Below are 20,083 nucleotides of genomic sequence, written 5' to 3' on the forward strand. Positions count from 1 at the left end.
TGGGTTCTGTGTCCAGGGGAAAGCCTTTCTGGCTTAATATATTTCATTTCAGAAACAGTTCGCTATAAATTTCTCCTGCTTTGAGAATGGAATGAGAAATCACTAATATAAAGGATGCCTCGTAATTTTGTTTATTATTCCAGAAAAGTATATGCATGCTTGTTTATCTCCCCTGGTCCGGATTACTGACAGAGTAGTTCTAATATCAACTGAGTGTTCTGTAGTCACTTCCAGATAGCAAATTTTTGGGCCTGGGAGAGCAGCAAGGCAAGGGTTGGGGATGGCTGGCCTGTAGGATTAATTTTACATGTGTGTTACATCAGAAGGTTCTGATATGTACTTTTTTGGTGACTGAGGCTTAAAAAATACATTTGCCAGGTCTCATATTTGTTGGATTGCTGGTACGAGATGGCTTAAATTATGTTGTCCACCTTAGATTTGCATTCTTAAGTATTTAGGCTTTAAGGCACATATAGAAGGGGTGCTTAGGAAAAGTTAGAAACCATAGTAATATTGTGGTTTGTGCATATCAAACTGTTAGATGCTGTGGGATTTGAGAGAAGCTGGGGAGAAGAGGTTTAGTGGAGAAAACACTGTAGCCCTGTGTGCGGGTAAAGGCATCAGCAGAGACAGCCAGAAGTAGAACTAGAGTTTCAGAGAGAACATGAGCGCTTCTGAAGCCTGGGCCACTACTTTGTATAGGTAGAACGGACTGAACATTCTGCTTTCTTTTGATTTTTTTCAAGTCAAGTTTCTTAAATTGAAGTGTCATGCATATAAAAAAGTACACACATTTTGGGGTGCCTCGATTGTTAAGCGTCTGACTCGAGCTCGGGTCACGATCTCATGGTTCTTGAGTTCGAACCTGCATTGGGCTCCGTGCTATCAGTGCACTCTCGCTCTCTCAAAAATAAAAGTATGCACATTTAAAAAAAAATTTTTTTTTTTAACATTTATTTATTTTTGAGACAGAGACAGAGCATGAACGGGGGAGGGTCAGAGAGAGAGGGAGACACAGAATCCAAAACAGGCTCCAGGCTCTGAGCCATCAGCCCAGAGCCCGACGTGGGGCCTGAACTCACGGACCGCGAGATCATGACCTGAGTCGAAGTCGGACGCTTAACCGACTGAGCCACCCAGGCGCCCCAAAAGTACGCACATTTTAAGTATAGAGTTTGATGAATGTTTACAAAGTGAAAACACCCATATAACTATCACCAAGAACAAAAAAATGAAACATAACGTTTAAAGTTATAAAAAGTTCTCTTACGTCTTTTTTTTTTTTTCCATTTAAATTTTAGTTAACAATGTTCTGCTTTCTAAAGGGCTAAGTGCTAAATTCTTAGTGTTTATGTCTGTTTCTCCAAAATGGTATGTCTTCTGCCTCTAGAACTGCACATCGTAGTCCTAGTTAGACAAAAAGTATTTTGGCTTCTTTAGCCTAAAATGTTAGTGGATTAAATGCAGTAATCCACACATAGCAATCACTAGGCTCCTTGCCTGACACATAACTAGTACTCAGTAAATGCTAGCTATTTTTATTATTTAGTATTTATTGAAATTGGTTTTGTGTTCCCTACTCTTAGTTTACAAAATAATATGAGGGGTGCCTGTGTGGCTCAGTTGGTTAAGCATCTGACTCTTGATTTCGGCTCAGGTCATGATCTCATTATTCATGAGATGGAAACTGCATCGGGCTGTGTACTTACAACGCGGTGCCTGCTTGGGATTCTCTCTCCCTCTCTCTCTGCCCCTCCCCTGCTTGCACATTCTCAAAATAAATAAATAAACATTAAAAATATTTTGAATGTTTCATATTATCCTCTCTCAGAGAAAAGCTAAAGTTGCCGCCTTTTTTTTTTTTTTTTTTTTTTAAATCTCAATTCTTCACCCCGTGGCTGTATATAAGATACAGGTTTTCTACCATTTTTTGTTTTTTTGTTTTTGCACATCTGAGCCTTTTTTATTAAGAAAAATACTTTAACATTGGGGGGAAATATGCGATGCACATTTAGAAATTTAGGAGATAGTGAAGAGTACGAAGAAGAAAAATTGTACAAAACCCCCATTCCTGAGACAACTGGCTGCTCACATCATTGGGGTGTGTTTCCATTCATAATGGATGTAACTGTTTATTTCTCTGTATGTTTACCTAATTGGATCCTTTTGCATATAGTTGTCACTTTTCATTTAAAATTCTGTGAGCATTTTCCCATGTCATTAAAGATTAAAAACATTAATTTCTAGTATTTTCTCATGCTCGTGCCTTTATTTAACCTAATGTTTAAACCTGATCACATACTTTGTTGTCTTTGGATGTGTAGTCAAGAGCGTATGAGCATTTAAAAAAGGTTTTTGGTATACTTTGCTACATTTCCCAAAACTGTTTATATTCATACTCCTTGTGCATGAGTATTTCCATTTTTATGTCACCCTTAGCAGCATTGAATTTCATTGAGTTTCTCTCTTCAGTTTGATAGTAGACACAAATAACATCTTATAATTCATATTATCTTTGATAGAGAAAATTGTTTCTATGATTAATTCAGACCCCGTGTTTTATTTGGTGTAGGTATCTCATTCTGAAGTGTCCACTGTTTACCTGTAGGCTTCTGTAAATTAGAGTGTGGCGTGTCGCTTGGTATTTGTACCAAGCATCATGAAGTGTGTGCCTCAGCACAGCTGTTGATCAGTCTTTACTGGAATCGTTTAAAGTTCTTCTGAGACCGCTATCTCTATTTTTAAAATTTTTATGGCCAAATGCTGGTGAGGGTGACTTAATTAGACTGTGGAGAGCTTTTCATCGTGTCTTTGTATATTAAAGACACTCATTTATCAAAATGTAACTCAGAACTACCAATTTTTGAGTGTCACTTGTGTGCCAAAAAGGTGTCAGCCTTTGACATACATGATCAAATGCCCTAAAAATAGAAATCTGTTTGGCTTTCTTTTCTTCTGACTCACATAATTTATTCTCTGCCTCCTGCCCCATATTTTCTGAGCGCTCAGGTGCAGGCAGGTATACGGGGCTGCTTATTCTCTATTATTGGTGTGAAAACGAGTATGTCAGAGCCTGGGTCTTTTCCTGCACGTGACTCTTCAGCCACACACTTTTTTGTGCTCTGCACATTTTTTTTCAGCTCAGTTTTTTTTGTGCGTGTGCTGTGCTGATCAGGGATCCTGTGCTTCTTGCTGGTCCCAGTGCATGTGATCTATTGGTGCAGTGTCGCTGTGTTCCTCACCCACTTAACCGACTACCTTATGAGGCATAGTTCACCTTTACCCAGAAAATGAGTGTCTAGGCAACTTGCTGGAATGATCCCCTTGATAATGAAGTATCTCTGGATTTTGTTAACTGCTTGTAACACTAGTTTTAGCCGGGAGAAAACACTAATTCTTTGGTTCTGGTTGCCTTACTAGAATCGACTTTACTCCTTAGTGTACTGCACTGACTCTTTCAGCTTAATGAAACGAAAATTCACTCTACCATCAAGTCCCTGACATTCTTGTAGCCTCCATAAAGTTTGTCCATCATATCTCACTTTTCTTCACACCTGCAGGGGTTTCCAGGTGTAAGGGCTTATTGGACTGTGAAACTGTTTCTGAGAAGGCCACTGCATAAAGTAGTATATTGCATTGTGTACAGGACTTCTGTTTCCTGCTCTCGACAAGGGCTGGTGGCCTGGGAATCAATCTGGCTTCGGCAGACACGGTCGTCATCTTTGACTCTGACTGGAACCCCCAGAACGACTTGCAGGCACAAGCCCGAGCCCACAGAATTGGTCAGAAGAAGCAGGTCAGTGGAGAGAGACATCTGGATGTGGTTTGGGGGAGGCGGAAGAGTGGGGGGGGGGGGTGTTATTTAGCCCTTCCAGGATGTTTGTAAAATGCTTTTTTCCTGGTTTGCTTTCATTTCCTTAAGTGTAGATGCCTGCTTGTTAATTAGTACAGAGAAGGCGTCTAAGGTGTTTTGGGGCTAAGATGAACTTCTTAGGAAACTGTTCTCTTTTGGTGTTTGAGAAGTACATCACCAATGACTTTCAGGTTTACCCCAGGAAAGAGATTTGATGAATAGATTTAGAACTGAAATTTTTCTCTATTTTAATGTGGGTAAGTTGTTAAATAATCTAACATTGTTTAAAATGGCCTATTTTTATTATACATGACAGTGTTCGCTCTGAGCTATGTTGGAAAAATACATGCTTTTTTTGTTTTTTTGTTTTTTGCTTTGAGATTCCATGTGAATCTCAAAATCTGCTCTAGTATCGGGTAATGCCTAAGTTTCATATTCGGCCAGAGGTTCAGTTTTGGTGAAGCTTGTCATCAGTGAAACTGATTATTCTTAGCAAGATTTTTATCATTAGAATAGGCTATAATAATAGTTCTTTAGAGGCAGTTTTATTTAAGATTGTAACTGGTTACGGTAAAAATATTGCATCTACTCAAGCCACCTGTTTGGATGGATGGCTTATAGTCATTTCTGGTAGGAGAGAGTAAGTCTTTTTTTATTTCTCTTCTTGGTTTTAGACAGAGGTAACTTGTGTGTGTGTGTGTGTGTGTGTGTGTGTGTGTGTGTGTGTGTGATCTGGTATAAACATAACCTTTCTCTTTGTACAGGTAAATATTTACCGGTTGGTTACAAAGGGGACTGTGGAGGAGGAGATCATTGAACGGGCCAAAAAGAAGATGGTATTGGACCATCTGGTGATTCAGCGCATGGATACCACTGGCCGGACAGTTCTAGAAAACAACTCAGGAAGGTCCAAGTAAGTGCCAGAAAGACAGAGGAGGTGGTCAGAGCCAAACTGATTTTACATCAACAGTTGATAGAATTCATCCTTCTAATAGGATTCTCTACAACTGGTGTTATTCATTAATTACCTAGAAAAGGCCAATTGAAGACCACAAGATGTCATTTTAATTTTTTTAATTTCTTTTTTTGCCTCTCAACCCTCTGCTCATGTGCTCTCCCTCTTTCTTGCCCCTCTGTTTGCCTTTTGGTTTTGTCTCCACATATGACATTTGACGCAGCAGCAGTGGCAGCCACATGCCCCTCCATCATACTTTCATCTTTCATCTCAGCACGAAGTCGCCTTAAACATTTCAGTAGTGAGAATCTGCCAGATGGGGTTGGCCGCTGTTTACTATTGGTGAAAAATGTTTGTGTGGAGATTGTTACTTTTCCTACTAAAAACAGAAAGGTCTAGAAGGAAGATAGTCAAGTTTCAGTTGGTTTTATTTAGGAGCACAATTATTTCTCTGATTGAGTTTACGTTTTGACCAAATTGCTGAGTGTCTTCTGAGGCCTCCCTGCAGCCTCTGTCACAAGTAGAAGTCAAATGAGCCCTTCCCTAAAAAGAATATTTTCAGGTCATTTTCCATTCAAGAGGAACCTAAATGGACAAAGCTTGGTTCTTTTATTTTGGACCAAAGATGAGAGGTTGAAAATTCTTGGTAAACCATAACTTTCTGAGTCAAAGGACAAAGAGAAAAAAGAATTCTCTTCTTTCATGTTGCTAATTATGTTTCTTAACCCTGTAATGGATGAGCCGTCAGGAAAATAATTCATTTCTTAGTCTGCTGCTAGGTTAGCTTTACCAACACAGACTTATCCTGGGGATTAAAAAAAATGAAATCTTTGAGAGATCATTTTTCTTGGGGCAGAATTTACCAGTAATTTGACTCCTTTTTGAAGGGTAGCTATTTTATAGTAGAATTCCATAGAGGTTATTTGACATTCTTGAGAGATTACAACTACATTTTACTTCTACAGCTCAAATCCTTTTAATAAAGAAGAGCTGACAGCTATTTTGAAATTTGGAGCAGAGGATCTCTTCAAAGAACTTGAAGGGGAGGAGTCAGAGCCTCAGGTAATTAACAATGAGGAAAAAACGTTTTTGACAAGCATCCGTGGGAGTCTAAATTTTTCTGGAAGCAGATTTTGAGTCTGTGAGAGGTGTTTATAAAGAATAGTAATTACTTGAAGGGTATAGTTTCTTTTTTATTTTTAATAGAGCTCAAAGCTCTTACTAAATAGAATAGGAAAGAATGAGAAAAGCATTTGAGGATTCTGTCTTTGCTCTTTTTCATTCCAATTTTATTTCCTGTAATTTCCTAAGTTCACCTTGTCATTTGTATAAATAATCGTTTGAGACATTAGAGGTAAAGGAATAAGCTTGAGTACTGTAAAGGTAAATGAAGTATCAGAAAGGAGATTTGGTTTATTTGCACCAAACATCTGCAGTTCATGGTGATAACTGTTGCCCATTTACCATATTGTATTGTTGGTGTCCCTTTAGGAAATGGACATAGATGAAATTTTACGCTTGGCTGAAACTAGAGAGAATGAAGTGTCAACAAGTGCGACAGATGAGCTTCTGTCACAGTTTAAGGTATGAAAATTATTGTGGGAGGAAATCCTCAGCATTGATTTATTAACTACTACTAATTATCTGTGAGTACTTCCTGTGTGCAAGGTGCTCTACGTTTAATTTACCTCAGTTGACTCTTACCTTTCTTCTCCCGAGTTCCAGGTGTGTGTATAGATAGTTATTGTGAGTGTACACTACAGATAGTCTTCTGTGTGGAGGTAGTCGCTTACGTGGTGTGTCCTGCCCAGTCAGAGTCAGTGGATAGAGAAAAGTTGGTGAAGGGGCTCAGAATATGTGTCAATGAGATATGTGGAGAAGCAGATAGTGTGGAGCTCTGGAAAGTGTGGAAGGGGTTGTGGAGAGACATTAATAGAATCAGATGACAAAAGAGGTCAAAGGTATGAAACAGAAGGTGACAGAAAGCTCTTGATGACTTGGTGGCTTTTTTTTTTTTTTCTTAAGAGCAATATGGAGTGGTGTCTGATACAACAAAATTAAATGAGGTCAGATCTAAGTGCAGAAGCTGGGCACCAGATGAATAGGAAGGAGGTGGCAGCATTGAGTATAGACTTAATTTAAAAGCTTATAAAGAGTGTAGTGAAGGTGATTTATGAGGATAGAAGAGTCAAGGAAGGCAAGGGTTTTGAAAGATGTTATGTCTTTAGGTTGAGGAAAGAGCTTGAGAATAGGGAGATATTGGAGGTTCTAAGGAAAGAAGGAAAATTTGATAACACATTGCCTTAGAAGAGAGTAGAAGGGATATAATCAAAAACATGGTGGTGGAGTTGGCCTTCAAAAGAAAAAGGAAGGTACGCTTCAGGGTCTAGGAGGGGAGAGAAGATGTGGGATTCCTTCCTTGGTGACTCTAATTACCAGTAAGTGAATAAAGTAGAAATGATTTGAGACAGCCGTAGGTGGGGCCAAGAGTTACGGGAGGAACTGAAGGGAGAAGTGAGCTGAATTTAGAAGATAGGACTTCAAGTTGGAGCCAGTCAGCAGGGTCATATGACTTCCTCCAGTGGTACTTGAGGCCAGAGGGATTGGTTCATTTGGTGGTCCCAAGGTGGGAGATTGGCTTGCGATACTGAGGATTGTCCACGTGGCAAAAGTTTCCTGAATTTGAGTGAGAACATGGTTGAAAGGATTGGCTATGGGCTGCTTCCATACAGGTTAGAGAAGCAGGGGACATCTGAAGGTTCCAGTGATGGTTAAATGCAGTACAACCTTTAGGATTGTGAGAGAGATGGGTGAAGTGTTGGGAAGGGAGCACTAGTATGTGATGAGGTCCAAGTTTGGCCACAGGTAGAAGTTGTCTCAGAGGAAGAACACAGAAGGAATTGAATAAACCAAAGGATCAGAGTAAGTGTGTTTGAGGCTCAAGGTGAATTATTACTGTTTGTACTGGACTCCCACTTCTATGAATACTACTCTCTTTTAAAAAGTAATCTTCATGATGATGATTTGGTCAAAATATTATGTGATTATTTAGGTATAACAATTTCTGCATATTAACAGGTTAATCAGAAGTGGTCAGCATATTACTGGTGACCCTTGCCTTTCTAAAGCCTTTTTGGCTGTTACATTTCAGTACCTGATCAAGTGATTTGATTAACAGTAAGAGTCTGTCTACCCTAGAGGGGCTTTTTTATTTCTGGAGTGTTTGAACTGAATTGACTTTGTTTTTCCCACAAATCCTTTTTTATCCTAATTTAATATGTTGGAAAAGATAGTAAGCTTTTTTTGAGATAACTTAAGATTACTATTTTCTTAAGTAATAGTAATTGATATTTGGATACTTCAAGCCCTTTTACAACCCTAGGATGAAATAGATATTATTTTCTTCGTTTTATAGATAAGGCATCTTAGGCACAGAGGGGCTAAGTAGATTTCCTAAGGTGACACATATTAGAGTTATGATTACATCCTAGGCAGGGGGTCTGGCCTGTAGCGTGTGGCCTTTAACCACTTCGCACTTTAACCACTTCACTTCCCGTCTGCATGAACCACTGACATATATATTTATATCATTTATGTTATTTTTATCTAGCTGTTTTAAAAGTCAGATCTAAAGTAATTACAGACAGTACTTAATTTAAGAGATTGGTCAAATGATTTTATAAAACAAAAATGTTAAATTTTCAGTCTAAGAAATTATACCTCTTGTTTTTGCCTTGGAATTATAAAAATCTTATCCTGAAGACCACAGTATCTTGTGGTGGAAGTTAGAATTAATTGTGGCCAAAAGTCATAAACTTCTGGCTTCACTGTCAGTTCTAAGTGACTTTGAGGAATGGAACCTCCAAAAGCTCTTTTGTACTTAATTTTAGCCTTAAAGACTAGATGGGAAGGTGTAAAAAGGATGTGAAGCCTGTGTCTGGGGCTTGCCCACCACTGCTCAGAGGCTGACCAGAGCTGTAGGATGTGTCTGTGTGTAGCCACAGTCTGAGTCTTTGAAATGCGTACACTTAGATGATTTTTGTTCTGGTGTACGTATATACATATACATAATACGTATACATACGCGTATATGTATGTGTACATATGTACAAATCGATGCCAGATAATAAATATTTGATATGTCACAAATGGAACATTCTTCCAGGTTTGTTTGAATTTTTTGTGTTTTGTATTCTCGTTTTCATTTCTAAGAGTAACGTGCACTTTTGAGTGTATGAAATCATTGCATACCTTTAGTTTCTATACTTCGGATAAAAATGAGTAAGGCAGCTGGTTGGGTATTGATTGCTTCTGCTTTGAGTTATGCATTATTTCCAATGAGCACGACTTAGTAGCAATTTATAATTTAGAATTGTAATTTCATAATGGATTGGTATTTAAGTAACTCTCTAAATTTTCCAGTTAGTATCATATTTAAGTGTGTATGACTTAACAACAAATCTTTGCATAAAACTTCTAAGACAATTTATATCTTTATATCTGTTTCCCTATTTCTCAGTAATATTTCTGATGAGGGTTTGGCAGGATGATTTAGGGAGAATAAGGGAGAGATTAGCAGATAATTGATTATCTGATTATATAATGTCACAGGAGTTCTGATATTACAGTGTCTTATTTGGATTAAAAATGCTGGCTGAGTTGGAGGTTTAGCAGAAGGTGTTTGGGAAATAGGGAAATGTCAGTCAGGCAATGAGTTGTCCATTTGTTTGAAGGTTGCCAACTTTGCAACAATGGAAGATGAAGAAGAGCTAGAAGAGCGGCCTCACAAGGACTGGGATGAGATCATTCCAGAGGAGCAAAGAAAAAAAGTAGAGGAGGAAGAGCGTCAGAAGGAGCTAGAAGAAATTTATATGTTGCCTCGAATTCGGAGTTCCACTAAAAAGGTGATCAAGTGAGATCAAGATAGGAAAGTGCTTCTTACTCTGCAAAGTACTAATTATTAAATTACTATGGAAGTACTGATTATTCAAGAAAGAGGCTTTACATTGTTGCCTTGACATGGGAGGAATATTTTAGAGTAAAATTCTCAGAGAAGGAGCACTCTGCATTGCTCATGAGTGCACCGGTTTGACATTTGATCTTTATAAATTGGTTCTTTGTGAGATGGATGGATGGGATTGGAGTTTGGCAGAAATGTGCATTTTCCTGTTGAGATTAGAACCAGTAATCCTAGCAACTTGGTTCTATTTGACCGTGCCTTTGACTTTTAGAGCCACCCTCCTTTTGCCTTTAAGTGTTTGTTCATGGCACTTGGTATAAATACTTCGTAAGAGATTATATGACCGCAAACAGAGAACAAACACATACTTCACAGCTTATAAAGCACCATTACAAGCTCCATCTAATTTAATTGTTACAACAACATTGATATAGGTAGAACAAGTTTTATTACCCAGTTTGTTGGACATAACAGATTTGGCTAAGGTCATAGCAAATGAATATTAGTAATAGTAGCTACCGTTGATTGAGCACTAATTGTGTGCCAGGCATAGTCATGTTATTGTGCCTATTGACTCATTTAAATCTTCATGAAAACCCAAATAAGAGGTACTGTTCTCCCCATTTTACAAATGGAAAACGTAAGCACAAAGGGGGTAAAGTAACTTACCCAAGGAAGTAAACATGAACCTACAATTCAGATAGTTTTATTCCACTTCACTTGGCATTACGTTTCAGTATATCTCTGGAAATGTGAATATCCCAAGCAGGTCTACCTTCATGATGTGAAATCTGCCTCCTTATTTTCTTAAAGGAAAATGGACGTGTCCGATAGGATGAAAAGTTCCGGGCACTAAAGAATTAAGATGGGCTGGCTTTGGTCCTTTGGCCTCTTGTGCTTGGCACTAGCTACAGTGTGACTTTGCCCTTTCAGGCTCAGACAAATGACAGTGACTCTGACACTGAGTCCAAGAGGCAAGCCCAGAGATCCTCTGCCTCTGAGAGTGAGACCGATGACTCCGATGATGACAAGAAGCCAAAGCGCAGGGGGCGCCCCCGAAGCGTGCGGAAGGACCTTGTCGAGGGATTTACCGATGCAGAGATCCGAAGGTTGGTGGAGGCTCTGCTGTCTCTCACTCGAGTGTGTTTGGAGGGTATGCTGTGAGCCGTGGGCTGCTGGGATTCCTGGCACTTAAGATAGGGAGGGCAGAGGCTGACAATCTGCAAGGAAGGCAGGAGACGGAATCCTTCCCTGAGTCTCCAAAATGGTCCCTCTCCAGGGTTTTCCTCGCCTGAGCACTCTCTTGTTGGTTGCTCAGCTCTTTTTGTTTTCTTCTGTTCTCTGGTTAGTCTGAGCATTTTCACAAAGGAAGTCCAGCCAGCCAAGAGAAAAGACATAATTGGAGGTAAACTTGGGCTGAGCCTTTCTTTTTTTTTTCTTTATTTAAGAATAGGAATACAGGGACGCCTGGGTGGCTCAGTTGGTTAAGCACCCGCCTCTTGGTTTCAGTTCAGGTCATGATCTCATGGGTTGTAGGATTGAGCCCCTGTGTCAGGCTCTGTGCTGACAACACGGAGCCTGTTTGGGATTCTCTGTCTCTCACTCTCTGCCTCTCCTCAGTTTGAATTCTCTCTCTCAGAAAAAAAAAAAAAAAAGATTAGAATGCACACATGCCCAAGTGTCTGTGTATATAAAAGAAATAGTATGAATGTAAAAAATTAAAACAGTATGGATAATGCTACTTTCATACCCTTGGTCTTCCCAGCTCACTTCCCATCAAGCAGATACCCATTTGGTTGTGGTTTGGTTTGGTTTATTAGTAGTATACCCAACATACTGGTTCTGCATCCTTTTCTCACTTGTAACTGATGCTAGATGTCTGTGTCCATACTTAGTGCACATTTGTTGGTATGTAATTCGTACACATCTGCCCTCCAAAAATGCTTGTAAGCATTTTTTCCCCCACTTTGCATGATGTTTTTTATTTTAGGCTGAAGAAAATAGTATGAAGATACTTCATATCAATTAGTCCTTCCAAGTTAATATAAACTGTGAGGTCTTTATTTTCCCCTGAATTGTTATAACTATCCTTTCCTTCTTTTTTTTATTATGGAACAGTGTAAATATATGCAAACATTGACAGAATAGAGTATATGTCCTCTCATACTTACGATGTTATCATCATAACCATTTTGAATTTGTAGGTAGTCTTATATGTATACCTTACATCCTCTTGCCTCCCTACCCTCAGTATTATTTTGAAAAGAATGTGGGGGCGCCTGGGTGGCTCAGTCGGTTAAGCGTCCAACTTCGGCTCAGGTCATGATCTCGTGGTTCGTGAGTTTGAGCCCCACATGGGGCTGTCTGCTGTCAGCACAGAGCTTGCTTCAGATCCTCTGTCTCCCCCTCTTTCTGTCCCTCCCCTGCTCGTGCGCTCGCTCTCTCAAAAATAATAAAATTTTTTAAAAAAGAACATATTCTGTGATAGTTGGACACAACGTTCTACAGATGTTTGTTATGCCTGTTTGTTTCCATGTTGTCTGAGTCTTCCATTTCCTTACTGATCTGCATGAATTGGCCCTTTTATCATAAGATGTTCTCTTTTTTTTGTCTCTCATAATGATTTTTGTCCTAAAGTTCATTTTAACATATCTGATACTGGGGGCGACTGGGTGGCTCAGTTGGTTAAGCGTCTGACTCTGGTTTTGGCTCAGGTCATGATCTCGCAGTTTTGTGGGTTTGAGCACCGAGTCAGGCTCTGCACTGGCCGCGTGGAGCTTGCTTAGGATTCTCTCCCGCACTCTTTGCCCCTCCTCAACTTGCACTGTCTCTGTCTCTGTCGAATAAATAAATTAAAAAAAAAAAATCTGTACCAGTGTTGCCACTTCAGCTCCTTTTGGATATTGTATGCACACTATCTTTTTCTCTTTTTTACTTCAGTATACTGTCTTTGAACCTAGGTTGTGTCTCTTACAGACAGTATGTAGTTCTATCATATTTTAAAAATCTATTCTTTCAAGTTTTTCATTTTGGAGTCTTTAATCATATTTGCATTTCATGTAATTACTGAGAAGTTAGAATTTATGTCTGCATTTTGCCATTTGTTTTCTTTATGTCTTATGTTTTGTTTTTTTTTTTTTTATTCCTAGGGCTACAAACTTTTGTGTTATGTAGGTGCTTTTTAGTATATCATTTTAATTCCCTTGTTTTTTTGTGTTTCTCATAATTTTCCCATATAGTTTCGTTTACTGTGTTTTCAGTTATTTTCCTAGTGGTTTTCTTGGAGATTATAATTAGTACCTTAACTTGAAACAGTTTTGTTTGGAGTATCATCAACTTAATTCCAGTGCTGTCTTAAAGTTTTACTCCAATATAGCTTTAATCCTCAACCCTCTTCTGTGCTATTATTGTCAAGCAAGTTATATTTTTACATGTTATAAACCCATCAACACAGTTTTATAATTACTGCTTTATGCAGTTGTTTTAAAAAATCAGCTGACAGAGCGGGAGGCTGTGCACCTGGGTGGCTCAGTTGGATAAGTGTCCAACTCTTGATTTTGGCTCGGGTCATGATCTCCTGGTTCATGAGATTGAGCCTCGTGTCAGCTTCTGCACATCTCCCACTCATGCTTGCTGTCTCTCTTAAAATAAATAAAACTTAAGAATGAATGAATGAGGGCCTCTGGATGGCTCAGTCGGTTAAACGTCTGATTTTAGTGATGTGGCAGATTACGGTGAGGACTATGATGTATCATGACATCCTGCTTTTTAGCTGTTGGGAGGGAAGCAGATGACACATGAGCCAGCATAGAACACAGTTAAGGGTAGAGATTTGTGGATCGATTGGATTTTTGTTTGCAGATAAGGTCGCACAGGAGGAGTCAGTAGAGTTTCCAAAATAGTTTTGCCTAAGAACTTTTAAATCATGTATTTACTTTGCCTTGTTCCCAGAAGTATTTGAGGCAGTCTTAAAAATCTTACAGTTGTGTTATTGACCAGAAAAGAATAAAAAATATTACCATGTGGAATCGATAGTAACAGTATTGAACTGAATAGAGAGGTTAGCCATATTGGAGTCTTATCCCAAGAGTTGTGGTGGTTGAATCATTTACTCCATATTGAACTCCACAAACTTGTACCTTCTAAAAAGGGTATTTTTAGAGTTAGGTCTCTGTTCTCTATAATGACCCTTTTCAGTTTCTTGCTCAGTCACTGAGAGTAAAATTGATCTTTACTTTGACTACATCTTTAGCACTCATTATTTTCAGTTGACAAGTTTCAGAGTCAGTCAGCACTCTTTTAGTTAGTGGCAGTTGCAAGGATTGGGCTCAGTCTGTTTTGACAGTGTGTATGACGTGTTTCATCACAGGATGTGTTGTATTTGCATCAGCAGAGCTAAGAGCCTCTTTTTAAATGTGTTTTATTGATCCTGTTCTCAGGTTCATCAAGGCATATAAGAAGTTTGGTCTCCCTCTTGAACGGTAAGCTCCTTATCCACCTGTTTTTCATTTTTATTATGTAGCAGGGGTTTTTTTTTGGGGGGGGGGAGGCACTACTTTCCATTTAGTACTAACGCTAAGAACATTTATTTTCCTGGAAACATTTTTTAACAAATATTAGCGTGTTGTGTGATTGTACACAGCCTTTTGGGGAGGGACGACAGAGATGACCATCTGAAGAGAGATTTTGCTGGAATGGAAGATGTAGCAAGTACATTCAAAACTGTAATGCAAAGAAATAATTTCCAGAAGCGATGCTCACATAATTCCATTTGAAAGAATATATGTAGTAACTATTTGCAGCCTAGTTCTTATTCAGTAATGTACATTTGTGATTTTGTAGTCTTCTTCTTAATAGGGTGTCATGAGGATTAAATGCAAATAGCTTGAGACCTTTCCAGTTGTAACTTACTAAAGGTTGACTGTCATTACTATTTCATTATTTTACGTGCATTCTGAAAATGAACTCAGAAGTTGGATTTCAGCAAGACTCTTTCAACCTAGTTTAGTACTTTGTCCAGAATTAGCAATATATCCTATAAATAATAGTACTGATTTGAAGGGAATACCAGATTCCTTTCTCTTATTCCTGATAAACTTCTGGAGTAGTAGAACATTACAAGCCTGTGTGTTTTTTGTCCTGTTTGGAGAGGAAGCAGTGACGTGTAGCCGTAGCAACAGTGAAACCAAGAAAGTCAGGTGCACCTTCCCAGGATTGTTGCTGATCCTCCAGGTCAGAATGCTGGTCTTTGAGCCTGGTACCATAAAAATCATCAGGGTCTGGGAAAGTGTGTCTAGCTCCTTTGGGCAGACTGATTTTTAGACGTTAACGTATTTGCATGCTTCATGTGAGATCAGTGAAACATACTGTAGCAGTAACTGTACTTTGCTTCTAGGAATATTGTAATGAATGAGAGTAGGGCTGGAGAAAGGATTGTGAGCTTGTCCAAAGCAGCAGAGTAGTGCAGTTTTTGGCACTTGACCTGCTACCATTGTCAGACAGCCCATCTAGTTAGTAAAGGAAGCCGACTCCTTTCCCCTGTGTTTTTTGAAATTACTTTGTTTTGTGAACTACTCCAAGGCACAGTTCTTAATGATGGAATGCGTACATTAGCCCTGAGTCACTGTTGGAGGGCTCTTGGTGGAGCCTTGACACAACCAGTGAGGAAAGGAGAGAAAGATGTCTTGGCAGGAGCAAGCATATAGGGGACCAGGTGGTAGCTCATGTGACATTAGAACAGTGGCCACAGGGCCTTGATGTTGTCCCCATATCTGTCCTTCCTCAGGCTGGAGTGCATAGCCCGCGATGCAGAACTGGTAGATAAGTCCGTAGCGGATCTGAAACGCCTGGGTGAGCTGATTCACAACAGCTGTGTATCAGCAATGCAGGAGTATGAAGAACAGCTGAAAGAAAATGCCAGCGAGGGTAAGTCAGCAAGTCCCTGCCCATGGTTCTCCTGGACCTGGCACTTGGGAATGGGAATTGTGCTAAGGGGCTGGTTTTTGAAGAACAGACTTCTATCCCATGCATCCCTAATCCTTTGAGGTGTGTATTCTGACCTTCCTTTCTGTGAGCTCAGTGTTGTGAGATCCCAGAGCTCAACTCACAAACGAAGTTGATTTGCAGAAGGTGGAGGTAATGAACAGCGTGAGTGCTTTCTTCTGATGTTGCTCCAGAAACCTTAGATTTGTGTTAACGCTCTAAAACCCTGAGTGGGCAGAGCTGACTGTATACATCTGTATTTCAGCTACAAATGAGGACCTTGTTGACAACGATCATCTCTAATTATCTGGGATATACAAACATGAGTTGTGTTGTGGCAGACTTAAAGGGATTAGAGAAGTGGAATAAATAAAATAGGAGATGAATATTGTAAACATTTCTGTTACAGCGAGATTTTCGTGGCACTAGAATTTGTTACAGTTATGCGTGACAAGTTATACCCTGTCAATGGTCTCATTTGCTGAGAGTAACGGTGCCAGCCTCAGAGGTTAGAACGATTACTGCGTAATCCCATACCTGAAAAGTGCCTATTAGCATGTTGTCTGGCTTGCAGTGTTAGCTAAGATCAGTGAAGAGGTATTTGGGCTTTAGATTTTTTTAAGGGCATTATCGAAAGTAGTAGAATTTTAAAATATCTTCAGTCAGATGGGGCGCCTGGGTGGCTCAGTCAGTTAAGTGTCCAGTTTCGGCTCAAGTCATGATCTGATGGTTCGTGAGTTTGAGCCCCCTGTCAGGCTCTGTGCTGACAGCTCAGAGCCTGGAGCCTGCTTCAGATTCTGTGTCTCCCTCTCTCTGTGCCCCACCTCCACATGTGTGCATGTGTTCACACACGCTCTCTCTCTCTCTCTCTCAAAAATAAATACTAAAAAATTAAAATGTCTTCAGTAGAGTCAAAAATTTCTTTAGATGTCTTTTCCTTTTTTGTGAAAGAAACTTAAGTGGTTTGGACAGTGATCCCAGTTCGTGTTTTTATAGCACTCAGAATACACCCAAGAATAAACTTTAAGTTTACAGTGTTTTCTTTTTTCATTGTAATTGTTGTGAATAAATTTTACATTCACAGGGTTCAAAATTTAAAAACGGGTACCCTGTTTCTTGTATCTTTCTAGAAATAAGAAAATACATATTACAAAAAATGAATAGATGATATTTTCCCCCTTATTCCCACAAAAATGCAGCACATGTTCTGTACCTTGCTATTCCTATCTCCCAGTATATTTTGGTGAGATTTCCTTGTAACCGTTCCCTGCCTCCCACATCCCTCTTTTTTGATTCATGTTCTCATTCTGGCTCCGGTTAATTGCTTCCTCCTGCCATTGGGTAACTTGTTGCCCCTATCTGTATTTGCCATGAACTCTGGGTTCAGGATGACATTTCTCATTCAGATGTAAGATTGTCGATAACTCTTTCCTTAAGCGGGAAATTTTTGTTCCTAAAAAAGCTAACATAATTATGTATTTGTCTTATCCTACATTGGACACATTTCTGAATATCGATACCAGTCTTACTCCTCAAAGTTTGATTTCTTTGCTTTTTTTCATCCCACTGGCTCTGGGCGGTCAAAATACTGTGTTTTAAAATTATTTGAAGTTCTTCTTTTCTCTCTGCTGTTAGCTCACCCACTTAATAGCGCAACCCCTTTAAGTTTCATTTATTTTCAACTTTCAGGGGTTGCTTTTCTCATGTTGACTTAAATCTCATTTACATGGTCCAAAGCTCCAAAACTCTGAAACAAGTTTCATTTAGAGAATCTTACTTTCATCCCAGCCCCCAGTCCTGCTTTCTTCTTCCCCCATAGGTCGGTGTTTCTAATAATACTTTAGGGTTTATCTTTTTACTGTTTCTCTGTAAGAATTTCAGTGTGTGTGTGTGTTTCTTTCCCCTGTTGTGTTCCTCGTATTTTCACGTGCGGAGATCACTCCTTCCTTTTGCAATTGCAGTGCTCCGCCATGTAGTAAATGTTAGTTCGGACTTCATTGTTCCCGAGCAACAAATATTTGGGTTGTTTTTAGTCTTTGGCCATTTTATTTATTTATTTATTTATTTTTTTTTAAATTTTTTTTTCAACGTTTTTTATTTATTTTTGGGACAGAGAGACAGAGCATGAACGGGGGAGGGGCAGAGAGAGAGAGGGAGACACAGAATCGGAAACAGGCTCCAGGCTCCGAGCCATCAGCCCAGAGCCTGACGCGGGGCTCGAACTCACGGACCGCGAGATCGTGACCTGGCTGAAGTCGGACGCTTAACCGACTGCGCCACCCAGGCGCCCCAGTCTTTGGCCATTTTAAAGAAAGCCACAGTGAATTTGTAGTCTAATGGATATGCTGTTTCGTATCTCTGCCAGCGTATCTTTTGGATTGGTTTCTGGAAGGGGTTTGCTGGGTCCTGGGGAAGTATGACTTGGTTGGAATTTGCTAAATTCTCCTCCAACCGTCTGGTACCATTTATACTGCCACCAGCAATGGATATTGGTGGTGTTTACAGGCCTCACAAACAGGATATTGTCAAATGGTTGGGTTTTTGCCAAGATGATAGGTGAGAAATGGTGTCTTGTTTTTCTTTTAATGAGTAAGGTTTTTCTAAGAGCCATTTGTGAACCACCCATTTTCTACTTTGTTTTCTTTTGAGCTGTTGGTCTTAATTTTTAGGATCTCTTTTTCTGATGGAAGTTCCTGGTTTTCCCCTATAGTTTGTAATGTGTCTTTTTACTTTGCTTATGGCATTTTAAGAAAACTTAAATTTTTTATATAATCAAATGTATCAGTCTTTTTACCTTACTGTGTTTAGGTTTTGAGTCCGTTAAAAACATTTCCTCTACTCCCAGAATAAAAAGGAATTCACTGTGACTTTTTCTCCTCTTGTATGATTTCATTTACTTTTATATCTCTGACCCACTTGGACTTACCCAATTTTGTTTATTTTTTGTATGGTTACTGTATATCTCAATACAATTAAAAATGATTCATCTTTTTCCCACTGCCTGATTTTTATTCTTTTTAAGACTTGCATAATCTGTTACTGATATACCATATGTTAAGGGACATTCAGCTGTATAATCTTTTGCTTTACAGTGTTGTGGTAGATAATTGTGTATGCTTTCCATTTTGCACCATTCTCTCCCACCAAGCATTGAATGAGGGTGTTGGTCTCTTGGTCTCACCAACATAATTTTCTCAAATTTTTGAATTTTTCAACATGATAGGTCAGAAATGGCGGGGCGCCTGGGTGGCTCAGTCGGTTGAGCGGCCGACTTCGGCTCAGGTCAAGATCTCGCGGTCCGAGAGTTCGAGCCCCGCGTCGGGCTCTGAGCTGTCAGCTCAGAGCCTGGAGCCTGCTTCCGATTCTGTGTCTCCCTCTCTCTCTGACCCTCCCCCGTTCATGCTCTGTCTCTCTCTGTCTTAAAAATAAAAAAAAAAAACGTTAAAAAAAAAAATTAAAAAAAAGAAATGGTATGCATATATATTTAATTTGCATTTTTCTTCTTGTGAGTGAGGTTGAGTATTTTTCAAATGTTTAGGAATCATTTGTATTTGCTTCTCTGTGAGTTGTCTCTGTCCTTTGCCCGTATTTCTGTTGTAATCCTTTTATTTTAAGGTGGGGAAACTGATACTCAGGTTAATAACTAGAAGTGAGAATGAGAAAAGGGAAGGGAGGAAGGGGTACTATGTGCAGATTTGGGAATAAATCCAGATTTCTGAGTTTTAGAGAAGTGCCTTTCCCACTTCCTCACATTCTGTTCCAACTCTTCTGTATTGGGAATAGCATTTGCAAGTGAATTCTAGTGGGTTACAGAAGAGTATCTAAATAATGGTTTATAATCATAGCATCATTTCATCAACTTGAATGTTAACAAAAAAGAAATCTTTTTTTCAGGCTCTGAGCCATTTTTTTCTTTCATAGACAAGTGTCATCATCTTGTGCTGGACTATGACTAGATTTGACTGGGTTTCATCTTTAATTCTAGGATTATTTTAATCTGGCACTAGGGCTAAAGAAGTCTTTCCATGACACCTTATGTTCATCATTTCAGTTGGTATTAACTTGATCTACTTTTTTCATGGAGAAGATCATCTTTGTAACACTGGAGTTTCCTTGAGGCTCCTAGGTGGCTCAGTCGGTTAAGTGTCCTACTCTTGATGTGGGCTCAGGTCATGGTCTCTCAGTTTGTGAGCTTGGGATTCTTCCTCTCCTCTTTCTGCCCCTCCCCTGCTTGCACTCTCTTTGTCTGTCTGTCTGTCTGTCTGTCTCTCTCTCTCAAAATAAATAACATAAAAAAAATTTCAAGTTTTCTTGAATTGTTAAGAGGATAGTT

At 39.3% G+C, this 20,083-nt stretch overlaps 1 protein-coding gene across 5 annotated transcripts in view; it reads left to right on the forward strand.

Moving 5' to 3' along the window:
* CHD2 (chromodomain helicase DNA binding protein 2) overlaps nucleotides 1-20,083 on the forward strand; it is a 122,715-nt gene that overhangs the window by 71,880 nt on the left and 30,752 nt on the right. For all 5 annotated transcript variants that reach the window (XM_042941085.1, XM_042941084.1, XM_042941087.1 and 2 more), the window contains 8 exons: nucleotides 3,647-3,796; nucleotides 4,618-4,766; nucleotides 5,774-5,870; nucleotides 6,300-6,392; nucleotides 9,542-9,712; nucleotides 10,702-10,877; nucleotides 14,208-14,249; nucleotides 15,554-15,693. In XM_042941085.1, the coding sequence (XP_042797019.1) occupies nucleotides 3,647-3,796; nucleotides 4,618-4,766; nucleotides 5,774-5,870; nucleotides 6,300-6,392; nucleotides 9,542-9,712; nucleotides 10,702-10,877; nucleotides 14,208-14,249; nucleotides 15,554-15,693 (1,018 nt within the window). The remainder of the gene's footprint in view (nucleotides 1-3,646; nucleotides 3,797-4,617; nucleotides 4,767-5,773; nucleotides 5,871-6,299; nucleotides 6,393-9,541; nucleotides 9,713-10,701; nucleotides 10,878-14,207; nucleotides 14,250-15,553; nucleotides 15,694-20,083) is intronic.

Source organism: Panthera leo, chromosome B3 (genome assembly GCF_018350215.1).
Source record: "Panthera leo isolate Ple1 chromosome B3, P.leo_Ple1_pat1.1, whole genome shotgun sequence".
Classification (NCBI taxonomy): Eukaryota; Metazoa; Chordata; class Mammalia; order Carnivora; family Felidae; genus Panthera; species Panthera leo.